General features: G+C 46.8%; 1 protein-coding gene across 2 annotated transcripts in view; it reads right to left on the reverse strand.

Annotated features, from left to right (window-relative positions):
* Nucleotides 1–17,740, reverse strand: part of IRAG1 (inositol 1,4,5-triphosphate receptor associated 1) — a gene marked incomplete at its 5' end in the record, with an annotated part of 96,672 nt that extends 78,932 nt beyond the window's left edge. For both annotated transcript variants that reach the window (XM_081155639.1, XM_081155638.1), the window contains one exon: nt 17,674–17,740. In XM_081155639.1, coding sequence (XP_081011765.1) covers nt 17,674–17,740 — 67 coding nt within the window. The remainder of the gene's footprint in view (nt 1–17,673) is intronic.
* Nucleotides 17,741–19,194: the final 1,454 nt, after the last annotated feature.

The raw sequence follows: 19,194 nt of genomic DNA on the forward strand, positions 1-19,194 counted from the left end.
TACAAGATTGATATACAAAAGTCAATTATGTTTCTATACACTAGCAAAGAACAATCTGAGAATGAAATTAAGAAATCAATTCCACTCACAATAGCATCAAAAATCGCAAATACTTGGGAATACATTCAACAAAAGAAATGGAAAACCTTTACCTGAAAAATGACAAAATATTATTGAAAAAATTTAAAGAAGACCTAAACAGATAAAATGTCATCACATGTTCTGGATCAGAAGATTTAGCATTGTTAAGATGGAAATACTCTCCAAATTGACCTACAGGTTCAACACAATCTCTATCAAAATCCTAGCTGCCTTTTCTTTTGCAAAAATTGACAAGCAGATCCTAAATTTCATATGGAAATGCAAGAGACCAAGAGTAACCAAAACAACCTTGAAAGTAGAAGGGGAAAAGCGATGATTCACACCTCTCAACTTCAAAACTTAATATAAAACTACAGTGAGACAGTACAATACTGGATACTATATAAAGGTAGACTACATGTAGATCAATGGAACAGAACTGAGAATCCATAAATAAATCCTTACATTTACAATCAATTGATTTAGACAAGTGTGCCAAGATAATTCAATGAGGAAAGAATAGTCTTTTCAACAAATAGTTCTGGAAAACTGAACATCACACATAAAAGAATAAAGGTGAACCCCTTCTTTATACCGTACACAAAAGTTATTTCAAAATGGATCAAACACCTACATGGAAGAGCTAAAACTATAAAAATGTTAGATGAAAACAGGAGTAAATCTTTGTGCCCTTGGGTAAGCAATACCTTCTTAGATAAAACATCAAAAGCACAGGCAACAATAGAAAAGAAATCAAGTAAGTTCAACTTCATCAAAATTAAAAATGTTTGCACTGCCAATGATACCATTAAGAAAGTAAAAATATAATCCATAGAAAGGGAGAAAATATTTGCAAATAATATACCTAATATGGGACTTGTATCCATAATATATAAAGAGCTCTCTCAAATCAATACTAAAAATACAAACAACAATTTAAAATGGGCAAAAGATTTGAATAGACTTTTCTCCAAAGAAGATATACAAATGGCCAATAAACACATGGAAAGATGCTCAACATCATTAGCCATCAGGGGAATACAAATCTAAACAACAATGAGATGCCACTTCACGTCCATTAGAGTGGTTAAAATAAAAATGACAAAGGAGAACAGGTACTGGCAAGATGTGGAGAAGTTTGAACCCTTATTCGTTGCTGGTCAAAACGTAAAGTGATACAGCCACTTTGGAAAACAAATTGGTAGTTCTTCAAAAGGTTAAACATAGATATGCCATATGACTCACCAATGCTACTTCTAGGTATATACAAAGAGATATGAAAACATGTCCAAACAAAATCTTGTACACAATGTTCATAACAGCCTTATTCATAGCAGCCAAAAGGTGGAAACAAACCAAATATTTGACTAATTGACTGATGAATGAAAAGTGGTCTATTCATACAATGGAATATTATTCAGTCATAAAAGGGAATGAAGTATGGATACATGCTAAAATACGGGTGGACCTTGAAAACTTTAGGCAAAGTGAAAAAGCCAGTCACAAAAGACCATATATCTTATGAGTGCATTTATATGAAATGTCCAGAATAGAGCAGTATCGAGACAGAAAGTAGAGGAATGGTCCCTTAGGGCTGGAGGGATGGGGACAGTGAGCAGTGACTATTAATATGTCCAGGGTTTCTTTTGGGTGACAAAAATGTTCTGAAATTAAATAGTGGTGACGACTGCACAGTTCTCTGAATATGTTAAAAACCATTGATTTGTACATTTGAAATGGGTTAATTGTATGGTATGTGAATTACATCTTATAAAATGTTTAAAAATAAAATTTCTAAAGAAGAAGAAGGGGAGGAGGGGAGGGAGGGGAAACTAGCTTTTGTCTTTATTACATTGTGACCAATCTGGACACAGTTTGTTCAAACATAAAAGATGAAAATAAAGCTAGATGATTTCTAAGTTTCCTCCCATCTCTGAAACTCCCAAGTGTGTGTCATTGAAGAAAACAGGTTGAGGAAAGGAGATGGAGTACATGGCAAGGTGTCTAGGATGGGGTTAGATGGTGAGACACCAAAGAGGAGACAACAAATAGACTAAAAGAAATAGAAAGAGATGCGGGGACAAGGGACATGAGCTCAGAGAGACAGACACATAGAGACACAGGAGCAAGACTATGCCCCAAAGAAAGAGAAACTGACTGAGATGCATGTGCACATCACTTGTCTATTTTTCCATTTAGCAAATATTTACTGAGCACCCGCAAAGTGCCAAGCTCTGTGCACGGTAGTAAACCAAGTAGGCTGAGCTGAGCTCAACGATAAGAGGCAGAGCAGCAGTCAGGCAATTACAAGCATGGGGAATGAGAGCTGCATGGGGCATGCAGTCGTTCAAGATGCTGCAGAGTACGCAGGGCACATGCATGCACATGTACACACACGCAGCACGCACGCCGCACCACACTCAACATGCAGCATCCCCCAAAGTCAAATCATTTTTGCAGGGAGCACCATTTCTCATTGGAGGCAGTAAGAATTCTTCTAACAAAGACATCCAAATATATGTTGTGTTTTTACAAGTACGAGCACAAATGGGAATGACGCCTTTTATTCTCCGCCTGAAGTTTCTACGAAATGAAGCCCAGGAGCAGGATTCATCCCTCAGTCTGGAGACGCCCATCCTCCTTCCTCTTCATCAGTGGGCCTAGCTTTAGACACAGAGAGCTTGACCTGTTACAAGCACACGAGCGCTGCTCCTCTGGGCTTTCAGCTGGAGACTTCCCAGGACACGTTCTGTTCCTCTCTCCGCTCGTCTCATCCAGACCTGGCCCTATAAAGGCACACGACGCCCGGTTCCCCTGTCTCCTGGCTTCTCTACTGCTGACGGGCCCGTGACAAGGAATCTCTGCTCAGGAGGAAAAATGACTCTGTTCCCTGCAGTGTCTGCTCCCTGCCAAGTCAACCAACTCTGAGGAGGGAAGGCCAAGGAAGTTTCTGAACATCTCCTGCTCTGATCCCTTTCTCCTAACTCCAGACTTAGCCAGAGTCCAAGTGGCACAATTTGCTGAAATAGCTTCCAGTCACATCCTAAGATGTTGGCCCATCCCTTTGCATTCGTTTAGGAAGGATGCTCTTTGGAGAAGTGGTGTTGGGTGCTTTGGGTGTTGTGTGCCACCACTTAACTAGGAATTGCACAGCAACCCAGAGCCTGGGGGTGAGGGGACAGGGGCTCTGGCCTGCAGATTCTGGGCTGGCTGAATCAGTGCCTTGCTGGGAAATAGCCCCCAGGCCCTGAAGACCTACCCGGCTGCCCACCATTTGGAGCAGTAGTGAATTAATGCAGCCCAAGCTCTAAAAATAGCAGTCAAAGCATCTAAAATTATCTTCCATCCTGGGCTGGCCCAGTCCCCTGGGAATGTCAGCATTTCTAAAACATCTCTATTTACCCAGAATGCCTTGTGTCAGGCCCCAGTTTTGGTCTGGGCTACCATTAAACTCTCTTGTTCTTTCCACTCCTGCCCAGTCCCTCTCAACTCTGCATCACTGCTCCCCAAGCAGGAAATGCTCAAGATTTATGCTTGTTGCTACCAAGCCAAAGGCCTTTAACCTGGCACATGGCTCAGACGGGCAGAGAGGGCCCCTTGGAGAAGTGGCCTGGGTGCTCTCTGTCATTAGTTGAGAATTAATTGCTAGAAATGAAGACTGGGGAAGCAGAGTCACCTGGGGTAGCCTGAGCTCCAGCTTTCTGGGTGCCAAAAGAAGCCATTCCCACAGCAGTTTGTCTTTCTCTGACAAAACTATTCTGGGTTCTCAGGGAATTTTGTCATCTTGAAGACTTGTCGCTCCAAGCATGCCTCTGCGCCTCCGTACATCCTGTGCTCTAGGCATGCAATGCCCTTTATCCCCTCCACCCTGCCTAACAACAGTCCCCCCACCCTCTCCCTCTATGCCTTGCTAAGGGCAGGGACGCTGTGGTGTTCATGGTTTGCCTGCAATGAATGCTTCCGAATGACCACCAGGTTACAACCCATGTCTAGAGATTCCTACCATACCTGATGGACCATGATTCCCAGCTGCTTGCTCATGGAACAGGAATGATGCAGGCCAAGAGCATCTCCCCTGCCTCCTGGAGACTGACCTCTGATCTCCTAACAGTTAGTGGTCAGGATCTCTAACCACGGCACGGGCTGTCTGATTGCAGTGCAGTTCTTATTTTCTGAGCTGTGACTCTCTGTAGTGACTCTGTTTGCCTCCCTCAGAGATGCCATGCAGCTCAGAACAGAGAAAGTGCTCGAGGGGTGGGGAGGAGGACAAGCTCATCTACAGTCTTGGTTTCCTCTTCTGAAAAATGGAAATAATCATCTCTCAGGATGGCTGAGAGAATGGAATGAGAAGTATAAACTACTTGGCACAGAGTTGGTGCTTTGAGGGGACATCTGCAGTTTGTGCCCATTTGGCACCAATCCCCCCTCTTCTGGTAACTGCAGCATCCTCATTGTCTCTGGGCTTGGGGTGAGGGTGGTTGGCCTCACTGTGGGAGTGGGCCTGTCACAGCCCTGGCCCATGAGAACACCCCATGCCCCTGGCCCTGGTGATTAATTGAGGCATATATGCATTACTCAAATGGGGCCAATAAATTCAATTTGGCCACGTTTCTGAAACTTTTGGGGGAGTTCTTGATACTGGGGGTTCTGAAAGGATAGGATGTAAACTGGGAACTGCAAGTACCATGGTGTCACCACAAGGGAGAGGTCACCTGAGAAGAGATCCAATCCAAGGATAGGTGAAAGATAGAGGGAATGAGACCCATGGCTCCAGCCATATCTGAAACGGCCCTAGACTTCTCAATTACATGATCCAGAAAATCCTGGTTATCATCTAATCAAATTGGAATGTTGCTGATTCAAGCAAATAAGAATTTTGGTTAATGCAAAGCTCACCAGATTTGGCTTACCTCCCCCCTTCCCGCTGACATTCCTCTAGGGAACACCTCCTTGACCCCTGCAGAGATTATGGCATAGCTCATCTCCTTGTCCCCAGTCCTTTCCCTCCAGTCCATCTTCCATCATGCTGATCATTCTCAAACACAGACTTAGTCATCTCACTCCTCAGCTCAGAAGACTCCTTGGCTCCCTGCTACCTGGCAGCCAAGTCCCATTTCCTCAGCTCCACCTTCCAAGCACTCCACACTCGGACCCCAGTTCCTACTTTTTTTCTCTTTTTTAAAATTCAGATATAATTGACATAAAACATTAGTCTTTGGTGTACAACTATTGATTTGTTAGTTAACATCCATCACCATATATATAGTTACCCCAACATTTTGTTTTTCTTGTGATGAGAATGTTTAAGATTTATTCCCTTAGCCACCCTAATGCCCTTTTGAGCTTATCTCTCAGGACCCCCTTCCGTGGCTCTGCGCATACTGTGCGTGTTTCCTATCAACCCATTCCCCACTCTGAAACGCTCCCCCTCCCACCTGCGCTTTCTGCAGGAAACCCGTCCACTTCTAACCTGCCTGCCAAAATCCCACCTCAACTATCTTCTTTCCCAAGAAGCCTTCACAGATGGCCAAGGCCGAATAAATGTCTCGCTTCCCTGAGTTGACTCCCTTGTTATATATATAGTACCTGTTACTCTGTCCTTACGTGGGAATAACATGCTGTATTGATATTTTGAGAGCAGAGAGCATGTCTTACTCAATTGTGAATCCCCTTGGGGCCCTTGCACAAGGTTTGCCAACATAGGCCCTTGGTCAGTTTGTTGACACAAGACCTCAGCTGCAGAGACAAACTCTGACTTCCCCGCCCCACCCCCCCACCCCCCCAACCACACTCTAAGAGAGTGGATTCTGACCTTTGGGTCACATTTCTCCTCCGTCAGAAACCTTTAAAAAAAATTGTGATAAAATACACATAACATAATATTCACCATTTTAACCATTTTAAAGCGTGCAATTCCATGGCATTAAGTGCATTCACAATGCCATGCACATAATACCACTATCTAGTTCCAGAACTTTCTCACCACCCCAAAGGGAAATCTCATATACATTAAGCAGTCGCTTCCCAGTCCTCCCTTCCTTCCACCCACAAGGCCCTGGAAGTCACTAGTCTGCTTTCTGTCTCCATTGATTTTCTTATTCTGGACATTTCATATAAATGGAATCACGATATGTGGTCTTTGTGTCTGGCTTCTTTCACTTAGCATAATGTCTTCAAGATTCATCTATGTTGTAGCATGTATCAACACTTCATTCCTTCTTATCACTGAATAATATCTCATTGCATGGATATGTCACATTTGTTTATCCAGTCATCTGTTGATGGATGTTTGGGTCATTTCCACCTTTGGACTCTTGTGAATAGTGCTGCTATAAACATTATTGTACAAGTTTTTATTTGAACACCTGCTTTCAGTATTTTTGGGTACATACTTAGGAATGGAATGGCTGGGCCATAAGGTAATTCTGTGATTACTGGGAAGCCTCTTACACTTGCCATCTCCAATGCTCACCAGCATGCTGGGTCTGTTTGGCTGACTTCACCACCGGCTTTGTAGAAGGGACCTGTTTATCTTGATATTATCTCCTGATGGCAAACCTTATGGGGTGCTCCTAGTCTTTAATATCAACCTCTTGCTGTTTAGTGCTTTCCATTGACTAAGCTATTTCAGATTCATTATTTAATTTGTTCCTCATGGCAATACTATAAGGTAGATACTATTATGTCTGTTTTTCAGATAAGGAGGCTGAGGTTCAGTGGGGTGAAGTAACTTGACAAGGTCATTGCCATTGGGGCCCAGCTGAGACTGACTCCCAGCCCAAGGCCCTTTCTACACCATCACAGTGGCCCTCTCTCCAATTTGCCTCTCTGTCCAAGGTCTTTAAAAAAAAAACTTCTGAAATTTATTCTCAGATTCACCATTGTTTAGAAATTCCCCTTGCTAGGTGACTGGTCAATGCTGGCACAGACTTCTGCACACACTCTGCCAGTTGGGACCTCATTTATAATCAAAACTTTTTTCCTAGGACAGATTCTGCCTGTACTTTTGCCTTTTCTGGGTCTTCTGAGAACTTCTGGAATGCTGGGTTAATGCTCCTTTTTTTAAAAAAAAAATATGCTTTTTTAAAATTGATTTTAGAGAGAGAGGAAGGGAGAGAGAGAGAGAAAAGGAAAAAAAATCCCTACGAGAAAGAAGCATCCATTGGCTGTCTTCTGCACGTCCCCTACTGGGGATCAAGGCCACACCCCGGGCATGTGCCCTGACCAGGAATTGGACCTGTGACCTCTCGGTGCAGGGGACTGTGCTCAACCAACTGAGCCACACAGGCCAGGGCAATGCCTGTTGATAGGGCAACTTTGATGTTGATATGACTCTAAGTGTGGCCCACAAGCTAAACCTCAGCTCTTGAAATTTCTACCCTATTTTTCTTTCCACCCAAGTTCAACCAGAGGGCATCTCCTTTCCCTTCTCACGGGGAAACTATATCTTGGACTGGGAGTCCCCTGACCTCCTTGGAGCAAAGAAGAGGCACAATGACCTCCAGTCTGACACAGTGGAATTGGGCCCAGCCTGCTGCTTGGAAGTCTTCAACACTAGTACTTTCTACTTCCATGTGGAATGCGTAGGAGACTAAAAAAATAAGGTAAGCAAAACAGACAGCAGATAACAATGACAACACTCCCCACTCATCGAAGCCATGCCATGCCCCTGACACTTTAGGCGTTTTCATTCACTCAATCCCCAACTATACCAGGAGGTGACTGTTAGCTTGCAAATAAGGAAACTGCGACTCAATGTGGTGCTGTGACTTTTCCAAAGTAACAGAGCTGATGGGTAGCAAAGAGGGATTGGAAACCAGCAGAACTCGTGCTGTCTCCTCTCTGGCCACTGTCTGCATCCCAAGGAGAAGCTTTGGGGGCTGAACTGGACCACTTAGCACCTGCCATGGCAGTTCTGCAGGCACTTTCCAGATGCCACACAATCCACCTTGCCTCCACGCGAGCAAGAGTGTCCCTAGCCAGCTTTTCCCAAAATCTGTTCTCTGCAACCCCTGTTCTCGGTGATGTTGTTATAGGAGCTGTGAAAATACAGGTTTCTGTGTTTCAGTACATTTGGGGATATCAGCATGAGACAGGCTTCTGTCCTACAGGACTTCCTAGCCTTTAAGAAGCAACTATGCGGTATAAATCTCCAAGAGGGAGAGAAAGTATTATACTATGGAATGTTTCCCAAACATATTTGACCCAGGAATGGTTTTTCAAGGACTATCTCAACATGTCCTCCTCAAAACACTAGTCAGAGACCCTCTCAGATCAGTGAGTGGCTAGAGGTGAGAGAGCAGAGTGGTTGTGTACGTGGACTCTGGAGTCAGGCTGCCTGGAGTCATATCCCAGCCATGCCACATGGGAGCTGTGTGACCTTGGGCAAGTTCCTTTATCTGTCTGTGCCAAAGTTTCCTCACTTGTAAATCATGGATAACTATATTCATGCAGGTTATATAACGCACATGAACTTCTGGGAACAATGTTTAGCACATAATCAGTGTTCATTAAAGGGTAGCTGGCATTTTAAATCTTTCCAGAGCCTTGCTGAAGGGGATTTCCCACATCCATTGGGGGCATAGTCTACACCTGGCACTCCCGCCCCAAGGCCACAGCAGCTGCTCCTTCTATAAACCCTCTCAACGAGCCCGGCCGGTGTGGCTCAGCAGTTGAGCATAGACTTATGAGTCATGAGATCGTGGTTCGATTCTCCAACAGGGCACATGCCCGGGTTGGGACATGCAGGAGGCAGCCGATCAACGACTCTCATCATTCATATTTTTATCTCTCCCTCTCCCTTCCTCTCTCTGAAATCAATAAAGACATATTAAAACAAAAGAAACAAAAACCAAAACTCTCAGCGAAGGTAGAGTGAAGCCAGTTAAAAGACGGCCATGGTTCCCCAGGGATAACCCTTCCTACCCTTGATGGCTGGAAGGACTTCTACTTCTACTGCGTTTTTTTCTTCCTCACAGACAGGCACCTGAGGGTCAGAGACAGAGATTCTAAATCCAAATTATTCACTTTCCACTGGTATCTTGAGATTCTTTCCCTATGACATAGACTGTAACAGGCCTCTAATCCAGGGGCACGGTACAGAGAAGGGTGGAGTTAGATCTCTAAGCAGGCAGAAAAGCTGATGGGAAAGCAGCAGGCAGAGGACAGCAACGGTGACAGGTGGTGAGTGTCCTTCCCTTTGAGGAAAATGGGAGCGGGTGCCCATAGCAAGGTTGCTTGGGTAGTAAAACAGGATCATTAAAAGTAGCTGCTGCAACAAACCCAACATCTCAGTGGCACTGAATGTACATCTTGCTGACTTAAGTCTAATGCAAGGATGGCCACCTCTACCCTGCAGCGAGTTCTGTAGCAGAAAACCCTGCATGGAACACATAGCCAGCATTAAGTGGGCTGCCAAGGATTCCTGGATGAACCTGGTTACCAGATCCTTTTTCTCTGTTGCCCAATTGAAGCTCCCCTCCCCCTTGTTGCAAGAAGGAAAGCCCTGATGGAGTGTGTGTCTTTGCTCCTGAATTAACTCTCCCAGTTTTTCTAGGACTTCTCTGCCTCACCTCCGGGAGGCCTCAGGCTCTGCAGCAGCTGGTATTGGCCTTACTAATTCTCTGCCTGCAGCAGAGGTGGTTGGTGCTCCCTGAATATTCTTGTGTCTCTCCGCAGTTCCCAGACTCCCTTGCAGATGGTTGGGGCTGTGTGACTAGCTCTGGCCAACAGACTGTGTGTCACCTTTGGGTTGAGGCTGAGAGCCGTCCGCCTCCTGTGTCCATCTCTTCCTCTGCTGAGATGGCTCTGGAGGCGAAGTGCTTATGGGAAAGCTGGAAGGACTTACTCAGAAGTCAATGCAGCCCCTCTCCCTAGGTCTCACCTCTGCACTGAGTGGTGGAGAAAGCACTGACTGGGTGAGAGAGGAGAGTGGCTTTGGCAGACAGGGACATCCAGAAACTGGCATTCACGTGGCCGTTCAGTGCCAGGTATATCCTTCACATAGGATTTGGGGTACAGTATGACCTGTGATTCAAATATTCCCAGTAGCACCTTGGCAACTGTCATAGGCAGCTCAGCTAAGACTATAGTGTGAACACAGATTACCTGACGGTCTTGCTGAGCCTCAGGTTCTAACCCAGGAGGTCTGAGGCAGCGCACACGAGTCTGCATTTCTAACAAGCTCCCAGGTGATGCTGATGCTGTGGGTCCCTAGGCTGTGCTCTGGATGGTAAGGTGGTGGGTCAGGGCTGACTTCCCCAGTAACTGTGGGGGAACAGTGCCTAGAGCCCATGAAAATGTTCTCATTTCTTTTACAATCAGAAGATAACATGAACTACTTGGTAAAAAAAAAAGTTTTCATAGATAACATTAATATATTTATGTACAGCAACAGAGTTATAAAATACATTTCTTAGGTAAGAAGGAGCCCATGAAGGCAAAAGTGACTAGGGCCCCTAAAAATCCTAATATGGCCCTGGGGGTGGGATGAGAGGGGCTATGCTACCTAGAGTACACAGAACTGTGAAATCATGAAAAGTTACCCAGATAACACAGGAGATCGTCTGAGGATGTACAATGCACATGGTAGTTAGCTTCCAGGACCATGTCCCTGTGTCTCCTCAAGTTCTCCAGATCTTCTCCACTCAGGGGGTGCTCAATGTCTCCTGAAGGCCCCTCAAATTATGGTGCCTGTGAGGTTCATCGCTTCCAAAAGACTGAAATCCACTCTTTTTGTCCCCACCGCCCATAAGACATACCCAACTGCCCCAAGAGCAGCTATGGTGTGAGGAGAGTGGGACCAGGCTCCAGAGGCTGCTTTTGTTAGTGACAAACATGAGACTGTTGTCTCTGATCTGAGCAGCAAATGTCCAAAGCATGAGTCAAATGCCTTGTTAAAAAGAGAATAAATAGGCCTTCCCTTCAGCAATAAATGTTTTCTTAAAAGCACAGCCTTCCGTTTACTTTGGACCTGATGCCGGTCCTAGCTCTCCCTAAAGGCCCTGCATGGGGTTTTTAAAGAATGAACAATAATAGCCAACTCTTCTAACACACCTGCAACCCCCTTGTCACAGACGCAGTGTCCAACACAGTTATTGCTCTGGGATGGCTTCAATCATGGGACTGCCAGGGCGAATCACCAGGCTTTGGGGGTGAACAGTGCCCAGATGAGGAAGCCAAGGCCTGGGAAGGGAGAAGTGATTTGCTCAAGGGCACAGCATCCAGGAGACAGAGCCAAGCCTAGATCCCAGGATCCCAGCTTATATGCTGTCTTCACTTCAGCTTAGGATGTGGCGACAGGGACGGATACTGGGAGACTTTCACTGTCTTTCCTACTCCCCTTCTCTTAGGAATGAGCTGCCTGCAGGGAACACACCTTCCACTGTGCTCCTCCTGCTCCAAGGCTCAAAGGGACCTGCCTCCACCAGAGGGCACTGCATAGGGCTGGGGGTATTAATTCCATATTGAAAGCTTACTTGCCAGCCGATATAAACCACATTCTCCAATACACTTTCTGTCAGAGGGTGATATTAGACTGACTCCTCAACCAGCGTTTGAACTTAATCAATGGAAGGAGGTGATTTTTACCTGGCCTCCTTGAAACCCCACCAGATACCAATGGCCAATTATCTAGGGAATAAGTCTGCCACTCTCCTTGGGGCATTGATGGAGGTGAGAATGGGACCCAGAACTATGGGCAGTCAGAGCCTCAAACCCAGTGCCAAAGTCTTCTTGATGGAATCCCTGAAGGGGCTAGGGACAATCTCAGCTAACATTTACTGGGCGCTAACAGACACTGGGCTAAGGAATTTAACCCTGCAGAGTGGGCAGCGTCATTATCTCCTTTTTACAAGAGAGGAAACTGAGGCTCAGAGAGATTCGCTGTAGCTCGAGGTGTGCAGAAGGTCAGCAGTGGCACTGTGCTGCCTCTAGCATGTGGTGCCATCTCCTGCTGTGACAATGAGGAGAGAACTGGTCAACACTGAACCCGCCCCCAAACTCCGGGTCAGGGCTCTTTTGACCACACCTGTGTGAGCAGTCAAGGGTGTCTTCAGGTTTTCTTCTCTTTCTGATGAACTAGGAACCTTGGATTCTCTGGAAACATCCTCCCTGTTCTGTCAGTGGCAGAACTCCCCGTGGCCTCCGTGTGTCCCTCCTGGGGCGGCCACCATGGCCTCTGCACCACATCCTAGACCTACAGCCCCACTGTAAGCAGCGCATCTTCTCGTCCTCTGAGCCTCTCCGGCCAGTGCATAGGTTCCTAACTTTCCCTGGCTTAGCCGGGGTGGCCAGCTTCCCCGACACCTGCACTCCCTGGCATCCCTGCTCGTAGAACCCGCTTTCCTCCGAGCCAGTGTTTCCTAAACTTGAGTCATCTGCACACGACCCTCACAATTCCCGCCACGTCTGTGTGCCACCTGTCCATTACTGATTTACTATTCTCTGATTTGACTAGAGAGGGGCCAGAAGGCCAGGGTCGAAATCCCAGCTCTGCCATTTACCAGCTTCGTGTTGTTGGGCAAGTTCCTTACCCCGCCTGTGCCTCAGTTTCCCCATCTGTATAACAGGGATAATAATAGTAACTACTCAGGGGGTTGCTGTGAGGTCTAAATGAGATACTGTGGGTAAAGTATCAAAACAGCACCTACTACACAGTAAGCACTCAGTAAGTACTAACTACTCTTATCATCACATTAATTTAAAAAGAAAACTGTAGCCCAACCAGCATGGCTCAGCAGTTGAGCATCGACCTAGGATCCAGGAGATCGCAGTTTGATTCCCAGTCAGGGCACATGCCTGGTTTGTGGGCTCGATCCCCAGTCGGGGGCTTTCAGGATGCAGCCAATGACTCTCTCATCATTGATGTTTCTGTCTCTCTCCCTTCCTGCCTCTGAAATCAATAAAGATATAAAAAATAAATAAACTAAAATAAATAAAAAATAAAAATCAGTACCACTTATACACAAATAGAGAAGAGTTGCAAAACTGAATTAAATGAAAATAGTTATTAAATTCTAACTATTGCCTGACAAAATTTCTGGGTCCAAGGCTTGCTCTCATTTTGTCAAGAAAGGAGATGAGCAAGTGTCCAAAAGGTGGAGAAAGCACTCCAGGCTCAGACCAGATGCATACTTGTCCCAATTTGCCTGCGACTCCCGTTCTAGCCCTGAGAGGTCCTGCAGCACCCCTCATTCCTGGGTACCTCAGATGGAAGCTTTCTCCTTGCTAAGGACCATAAAGAACTTAAATGGGAACAACATTCTGATGTGAGTTTGCGTGCTTAGGCTGAGTCAGTATCCCACTTATCAGTATCTTGCAGCCCACACCATGGGCCACACAGAACCAGCCTGCCTCTGAGGGCCAAGCCTCCAAATTCCATAAATATGGAAAGGCCATCATGCATGTGCCTGATGACTGTTCCCAAAGAAAACCACATTTGCAAATGCTTAACAAGAGGAATGATAATTAAACTGTTGCACAGCTAAAATTATTCTAGGTTAGACAACTATTGCAAAATCATGCTTTGAAGATCTTTAATGACATGGAAAAATGATCATGATAGAATATTCACTTAAAAAAGCAGACTAAGATGTACTTCATTAGGTAAGTGGATAAATAAGCTATAGTCCATCCGACAATGGAATATTATTCAGTGCTAGAAAAAAAATTGAGCTACCAAGCCATAAAAAGACATGGAGGAAACTTAAATGCATATTACTAAGTGAAAGAAGCCAATCTGAAGAGGGTACATACTATATGATTCTAATTATATGACATTCTGGAAAAGGCAAAACTATAGAGGCAGTAAAAAGATCAGTGCTTGCTACAGGATAGGAGAGGAAGAGGGATGAATAGGTGGAGCACAGAGGATTTTTAAGGCAATGAAAATACTCTAGGATGCTATCATGGTGAATACATCATTATACAACTCATAAAAGGTACAGCACCAAGAATGAACCCTAATGTAAACTACGGCCTTTGGATAATAATGGTGCCAATGCAGGCTCATCAGTCGTAACGGTTGCCCTACTCTGGAGGATGTTGATAATGGGGAGGCTATGCAGGAGTGGGGGCGGGGGCTATATAGGAATTCTGTACCTTCTATTCAACATTGTTGTGAACTTAAAAAATACTATAAAAAATTAAGTGTTTAAAATTTTTTTAAAAGCAGACTCTAAAACCACACATAGTAAGACCCTAGTTTTATAAAATATAGAGACATATAAAGAAAGAAACACATCATATTGTTAATAATATTTATCTCTGATCAAAAGGACTCTGGAGGGATTTTTAAAATTTCGATGCATTTATTTCCAAATTTCTTACTTACACTAATTTCTATATTTTCCAAGAAAGTTTAACAAAGAACATTCATGACTTTTATTACCAGGAAAATTTTTGAGTAAAAATTATAAATAAAAAATACCAGGAAAGAACTAACCAGAGCTGATTGTGCCTGGTCTTCACAGACTGGTTTTCACATCTGTGGCCAACTGGGAGAGGGGTCTTCTGTCTGGCTGACTGTCACCTGCTTCCCTTCTCCCCTGGAGAGGAACCTCACAGAGAAGGCAGGGCTCTTCCAAGGTCACTTTGCCTCTGCTAAGGCTCTGGGTCTGAAGACCCATCCAGTGGAGGCACCCTGGGCTGTCGCCTGAACTCAGAGTCTGGCCTCCAAGGTCCACAGGGCAAGCACAATACTCCCTTTTCTTCATTTTTCCATCATTTGGACTGTGACACATGGTAACTGCCCCGAGAGCCAGGTGACTAACTAGAGGCAGGGTGGCGTCTAACACAGGGAGTGCCTGCTTTGGACCGAGGCAGCCTGAGCTGGAACCCCTGCTCACCACCTGCCTGCTCTGTGCCCTTGGGCGTCACTTCACCTCTTTCGGCAGTAGTGTCCTTGTCCCTATCACAAGGACTAAATTAAATAATGGTTCTAGCATAGATCCTGGCACAAGGTAGGAACTCAATTTATGTCAATTTTCTCTCCTCCTTCCTCTTACATTTACTACACAAGAACTCAGTTCTCTCTCCCTCCCCTGACTCACAGAGCTCCCCAGGGGGCAGGGACAGAGTCTGGGGGCTCCCGGACCTCTCCTCCCCATCCATCATGCCCGGTGCCTCATCAGGCAGCAAACAGAATCTCTCTGCTGACTGTCAAGCCACAGAGAGGACGGCTGAGGGGCAGCCCAGTGGCTTCATGGGGCTGTGGCAGGGTAGGGAGGGGGTGGATTACTTGAGATCCCCACCTTGCATCCTCTCAAGCCAGAGTGGAAGAATCTGATCATTATAAACCCAGGCCCCTGTTTAACCAGAATACACTTTGTAAGCATTTTGTCCATTCCTTCATAAGAAAAACATAGCGACCCTGAGCGTGGAACACTCCCGCATCACTCTGCGGCAGGACACGCAGTGGAGAATGAGATGGGTCTCCACCCTCAGGGGCTCAGTCTCCGCTCCTGCTGGGCATGGGGGTGCATCCATCCATCTTTATTACCAAGACTTAGAGGAAAGGACAGGGAATATTTGGGAGACCGAGAACTGTACATGCAGCTCAGCCCACCAGGCACAGACTCAAGCTTCCTCTCACAGGCACAGGGAACCCCTCAGGCTGACACTGGGAACCCCCCGGGGATTAGTTTCAAGTGGGAGGTATTACTCGGTCCTAACTACCCTTATCGTCATCCAAGCTACTAAATCCCCTGTTCTGTCACTTGGTGGTTGGGTGGCCTTGGCAAGTCACCTACATCCCCTAGTCCTTGTGTCCTCCCTGTGAAGACATGCCCCTCATAGCGTTGAAGGAAAGAGCCCACAACACCACAGGGAGAAAGCCTCAGGTGCAGCACTGCTAGAGCCGGTGCCCTGGTACCAAGCAGAGATGAGCAGAGCTTGAGGTGGTGCTTCAGGGCCGAGCCTCCAGAGATGGCCAGCCTGGGATCAAATGCCAGCTGTGCCATGTCTCTGTGCTAAAATGTCCCCACCTACAAGACGAGGGTAGTGATAACGATCCCTGCTGTATAGGGCTGTAGAAGTCTTGAATTACTACATGGGACGTGCTTAGAACAGTGTTTCATGCATAGTAAGAACAGCGTGTTTGCTTTTTTTCTTCCGGGGAAACGTGTTGATGCGAATCATTGATCATGCAATTGGCACATGATCATACCTCCCAGATGATCTTAGAGAGAATGCAGGAATGTCCTCCTTACTACCAAGTACACAGGAAGGCACACCGGCTGTGTATACACACACACACACACACACCACTGAATCATGGACTAAACAAACATAACAACAGTAACTGTTTTGTCCATTAGGTCAAAGCTCACAAGACATACTCAAAGCAGAAATGTGCTCACACTCGCATTTGTGATAAGGGGCAGGGGCACTGGAGTTGGAGTCATACCAACTTGGGTTAGGGCCCTAGCTCTGCTTTTCCTTAGGAGTCTGATCTTAGGCAAGTCACTTAACCTGAGTTTCCTCCCATAAAAGTGTTGGGGTGAGGTTGGGGGAGTTAACTCCACCTGTTTCACCAGCCTGGCATTGCCCTCTGGTGGGATGACATAACCCTTAGCAGGCTCTAACTCCCTAGTGCTCCCACCCTGGGAAGCTTCCCTTTTTTTCCTGCAGGAGACCTAGCACAGGCAACCCCGTGGGCTGCTTAACTTCCCACTGAGACCCCCAAAGAGCAGCCTGAAAAGTGTTAAGAGAACAGCAGCTGTGTAGCTCTGGGAGGCAGGAGTGCTGGCCAGGGGTGCCAGACCCACTCTGTTGACTCAAACTGCGGAGCATCTCTAGGCTTTACAACTTGTAACCCGGCAGGAGGAAGCAGGATGCTAGGCCCCCTCTGGCCTTTCTTTAGGAGAAATCCAGCCTCAGTGCCGCTCATTCTAGAAACAGATTTGACACCGAGCATCTGGAGGTGAGCAGGGCTTGGGGCACAGACTAGGCACACACCCTCTAGGGAGCAGGGAAAGGGCACAGGGGCCAAAGTTGGAAATAGGAGAGATGGGGACAGAGATAAAAACACAGGACACAGGACACAGGACACAGGACACAGGACACAGGACACAGGATAGGAGAGGCAGGAACAGAAACACAGGACAGGAGAGGCAGGAACAGAAACAGTGCAGGTCAAGGATGGGCTAACACAGGGACTGAGGGGGATAGGGGCTGGCATGGGGTGGGTGGGTGGGGGGCAGAGAGAGGCATAGTAAACACAGCCAGGCTGGGAAAGAAGGGCGGGGGGTGCAGGCGGCGCAGGCTCGCATAATCTGGGGACGCTCTATTGTCCCAAAGGAGCGCACAGGAAATCTGGGGGTGGGGAGCTCCCACATTTTCACCCTAACCTGTGTGTTTTCCAACAGCAAGCAAAAGCAGCACAATTTAGCTAAGTTAGGACTGGCAAGATTCACTTCTTATTGAAAAATTAGGACATAAAAATAGTCAGCTGAAATGTCACCCAACAAAGCCAACACCCCTGGAAAGTAAAGTCAAGCGCCCCTCCCAGCACCCTGTACCTTTAAGGAGGAGACGTTTCCCTCCGCTTCCCAGCTGAAGAGGCAGGTTATTCTTGGATATAGCACGACTTACCTAAAACTGAGTTATTCCCTCTTCCTCCTCTGGCCAGCCTCTCTTCACTCTGGGGAGCTTTTACCATTTAAGGTCAATGTTACATCTGGCTCCGGAGCTCAGAGCTGAGAAGCCTCTGGCTGTGGAGCCTGGGCTGCCCGCCTCCTCCGAGGGGCTGGGACTTAGAGCCCAGAGCTCCTCCGGGAGCCCCCTCTGGCCCGGCTCAGGGCCTATGGGCAGGGGAAGCTGACCGGGCCAGCCCAGGGCAGGCTGGACCTGTGAGGCAGCAACTCACCCTGGGGCCCTCCCATGGGTACCCACACAGCACATGGCAATGCCCATGGGCATCTCGTGTCGCTGGGCACTGTCCTGGCCAGCTGGGGACCAAGGGAACTCTGCAGATCTGCCTCCCAGCCTGAACTCCTCAGCAAGCATGTGAGCCAGGACAGGACCCTGGCCCTGCGCCAGGAGAAACTGGGAACATTTCCTGTCTCGGACTTGCGGGTGGGGGCCACTCCCACCTTAAACACTTGAGATTACCAGAGAGAAGGGCCGGGGAGATTCAGCTAATCCGAGACCTGGCAACAGCCCCAGGGGCTTTAATCCCTGTTCCCCTGTCCCACAGCCCTGTCGTCTTAACATGGTGCAGCCCCAGTCTCCTCGTCTCTAAAGTGGGAATGATAGTGATGACACTTAACTCATAGGGTTGTAGGGAAACTAAGTGAAATAATATTGGAAGGCGTAGCACAGTGCCAGCATCTCACAGGCGCCAATCAGCACAGGTTTGTTTCCTGCTCTTTCCCAGACACGGGTGAGGAAGGGCTGCCCCTTTCCTGGAAGTCCATACCCTGTCCTTACCCTCCTCACCTCCCTTGGGTACACTGCCCACCTAGAGCCAAGGTCACGGAGCTCCAGGCTCTGGGAGAGTCACTTGGAGGCTCTAGACTTCTTTGGAGGTTAGAGGCAGCTCAGAGAGGCCCTGGGTAGGGTTCCCAGATAAAATACAGGACACACACTTAAATATGAATTTCAGATAAGCAATACATAACTTTTTTAGTATAAATATACCCAAATATTGCATGGGACATACACTAAAAAAAAAATGTGTGTTTTTTAATCTAAAATTCCAATTTAACTGCATGTCTTATATTTTAATTTGCTAAATCTGGCAACTCTAGCCTTGGGCCATCACATGTCATCCAGAATATATATTCACCAGTAGAGCTCTCAGGATTGGTGCTGCAAGGCCTGTGGCCTCAGGTCTTCCTGGTGACAGCTGCCTGACCCTACGTAGTTCTTATCCCCAGCTTCTGGCCATGGGTCAGTCACCCCAGGCATGACAAGCTTCCCCCACCCACCCTGGCCTACTGTGCCTTCACCCCTGCCCTTCCACAGGCATCTAGTCCTGGATTATCTCTCCTTCTTGGTTATTATGAGAGAAATTCCTGATGGGAATGCCATGCGTGCTGTTACACCCATAAATAATTGTGGTTTTGTAGATGGAACCAGAGGAGACTGTCCTGGGTACTAATCACTCTTTGC

Source organism: Miniopterus schreibersii (assembly GCF_964146895.1).
Source record: "Miniopterus schreibersii genome assembly, chromosome: 12".
Lineage (NCBI taxonomy): Eukaryota > Metazoa > Chordata > Mammalia > Chiroptera > Miniopteridae > Miniopterus > Miniopterus schreibersii.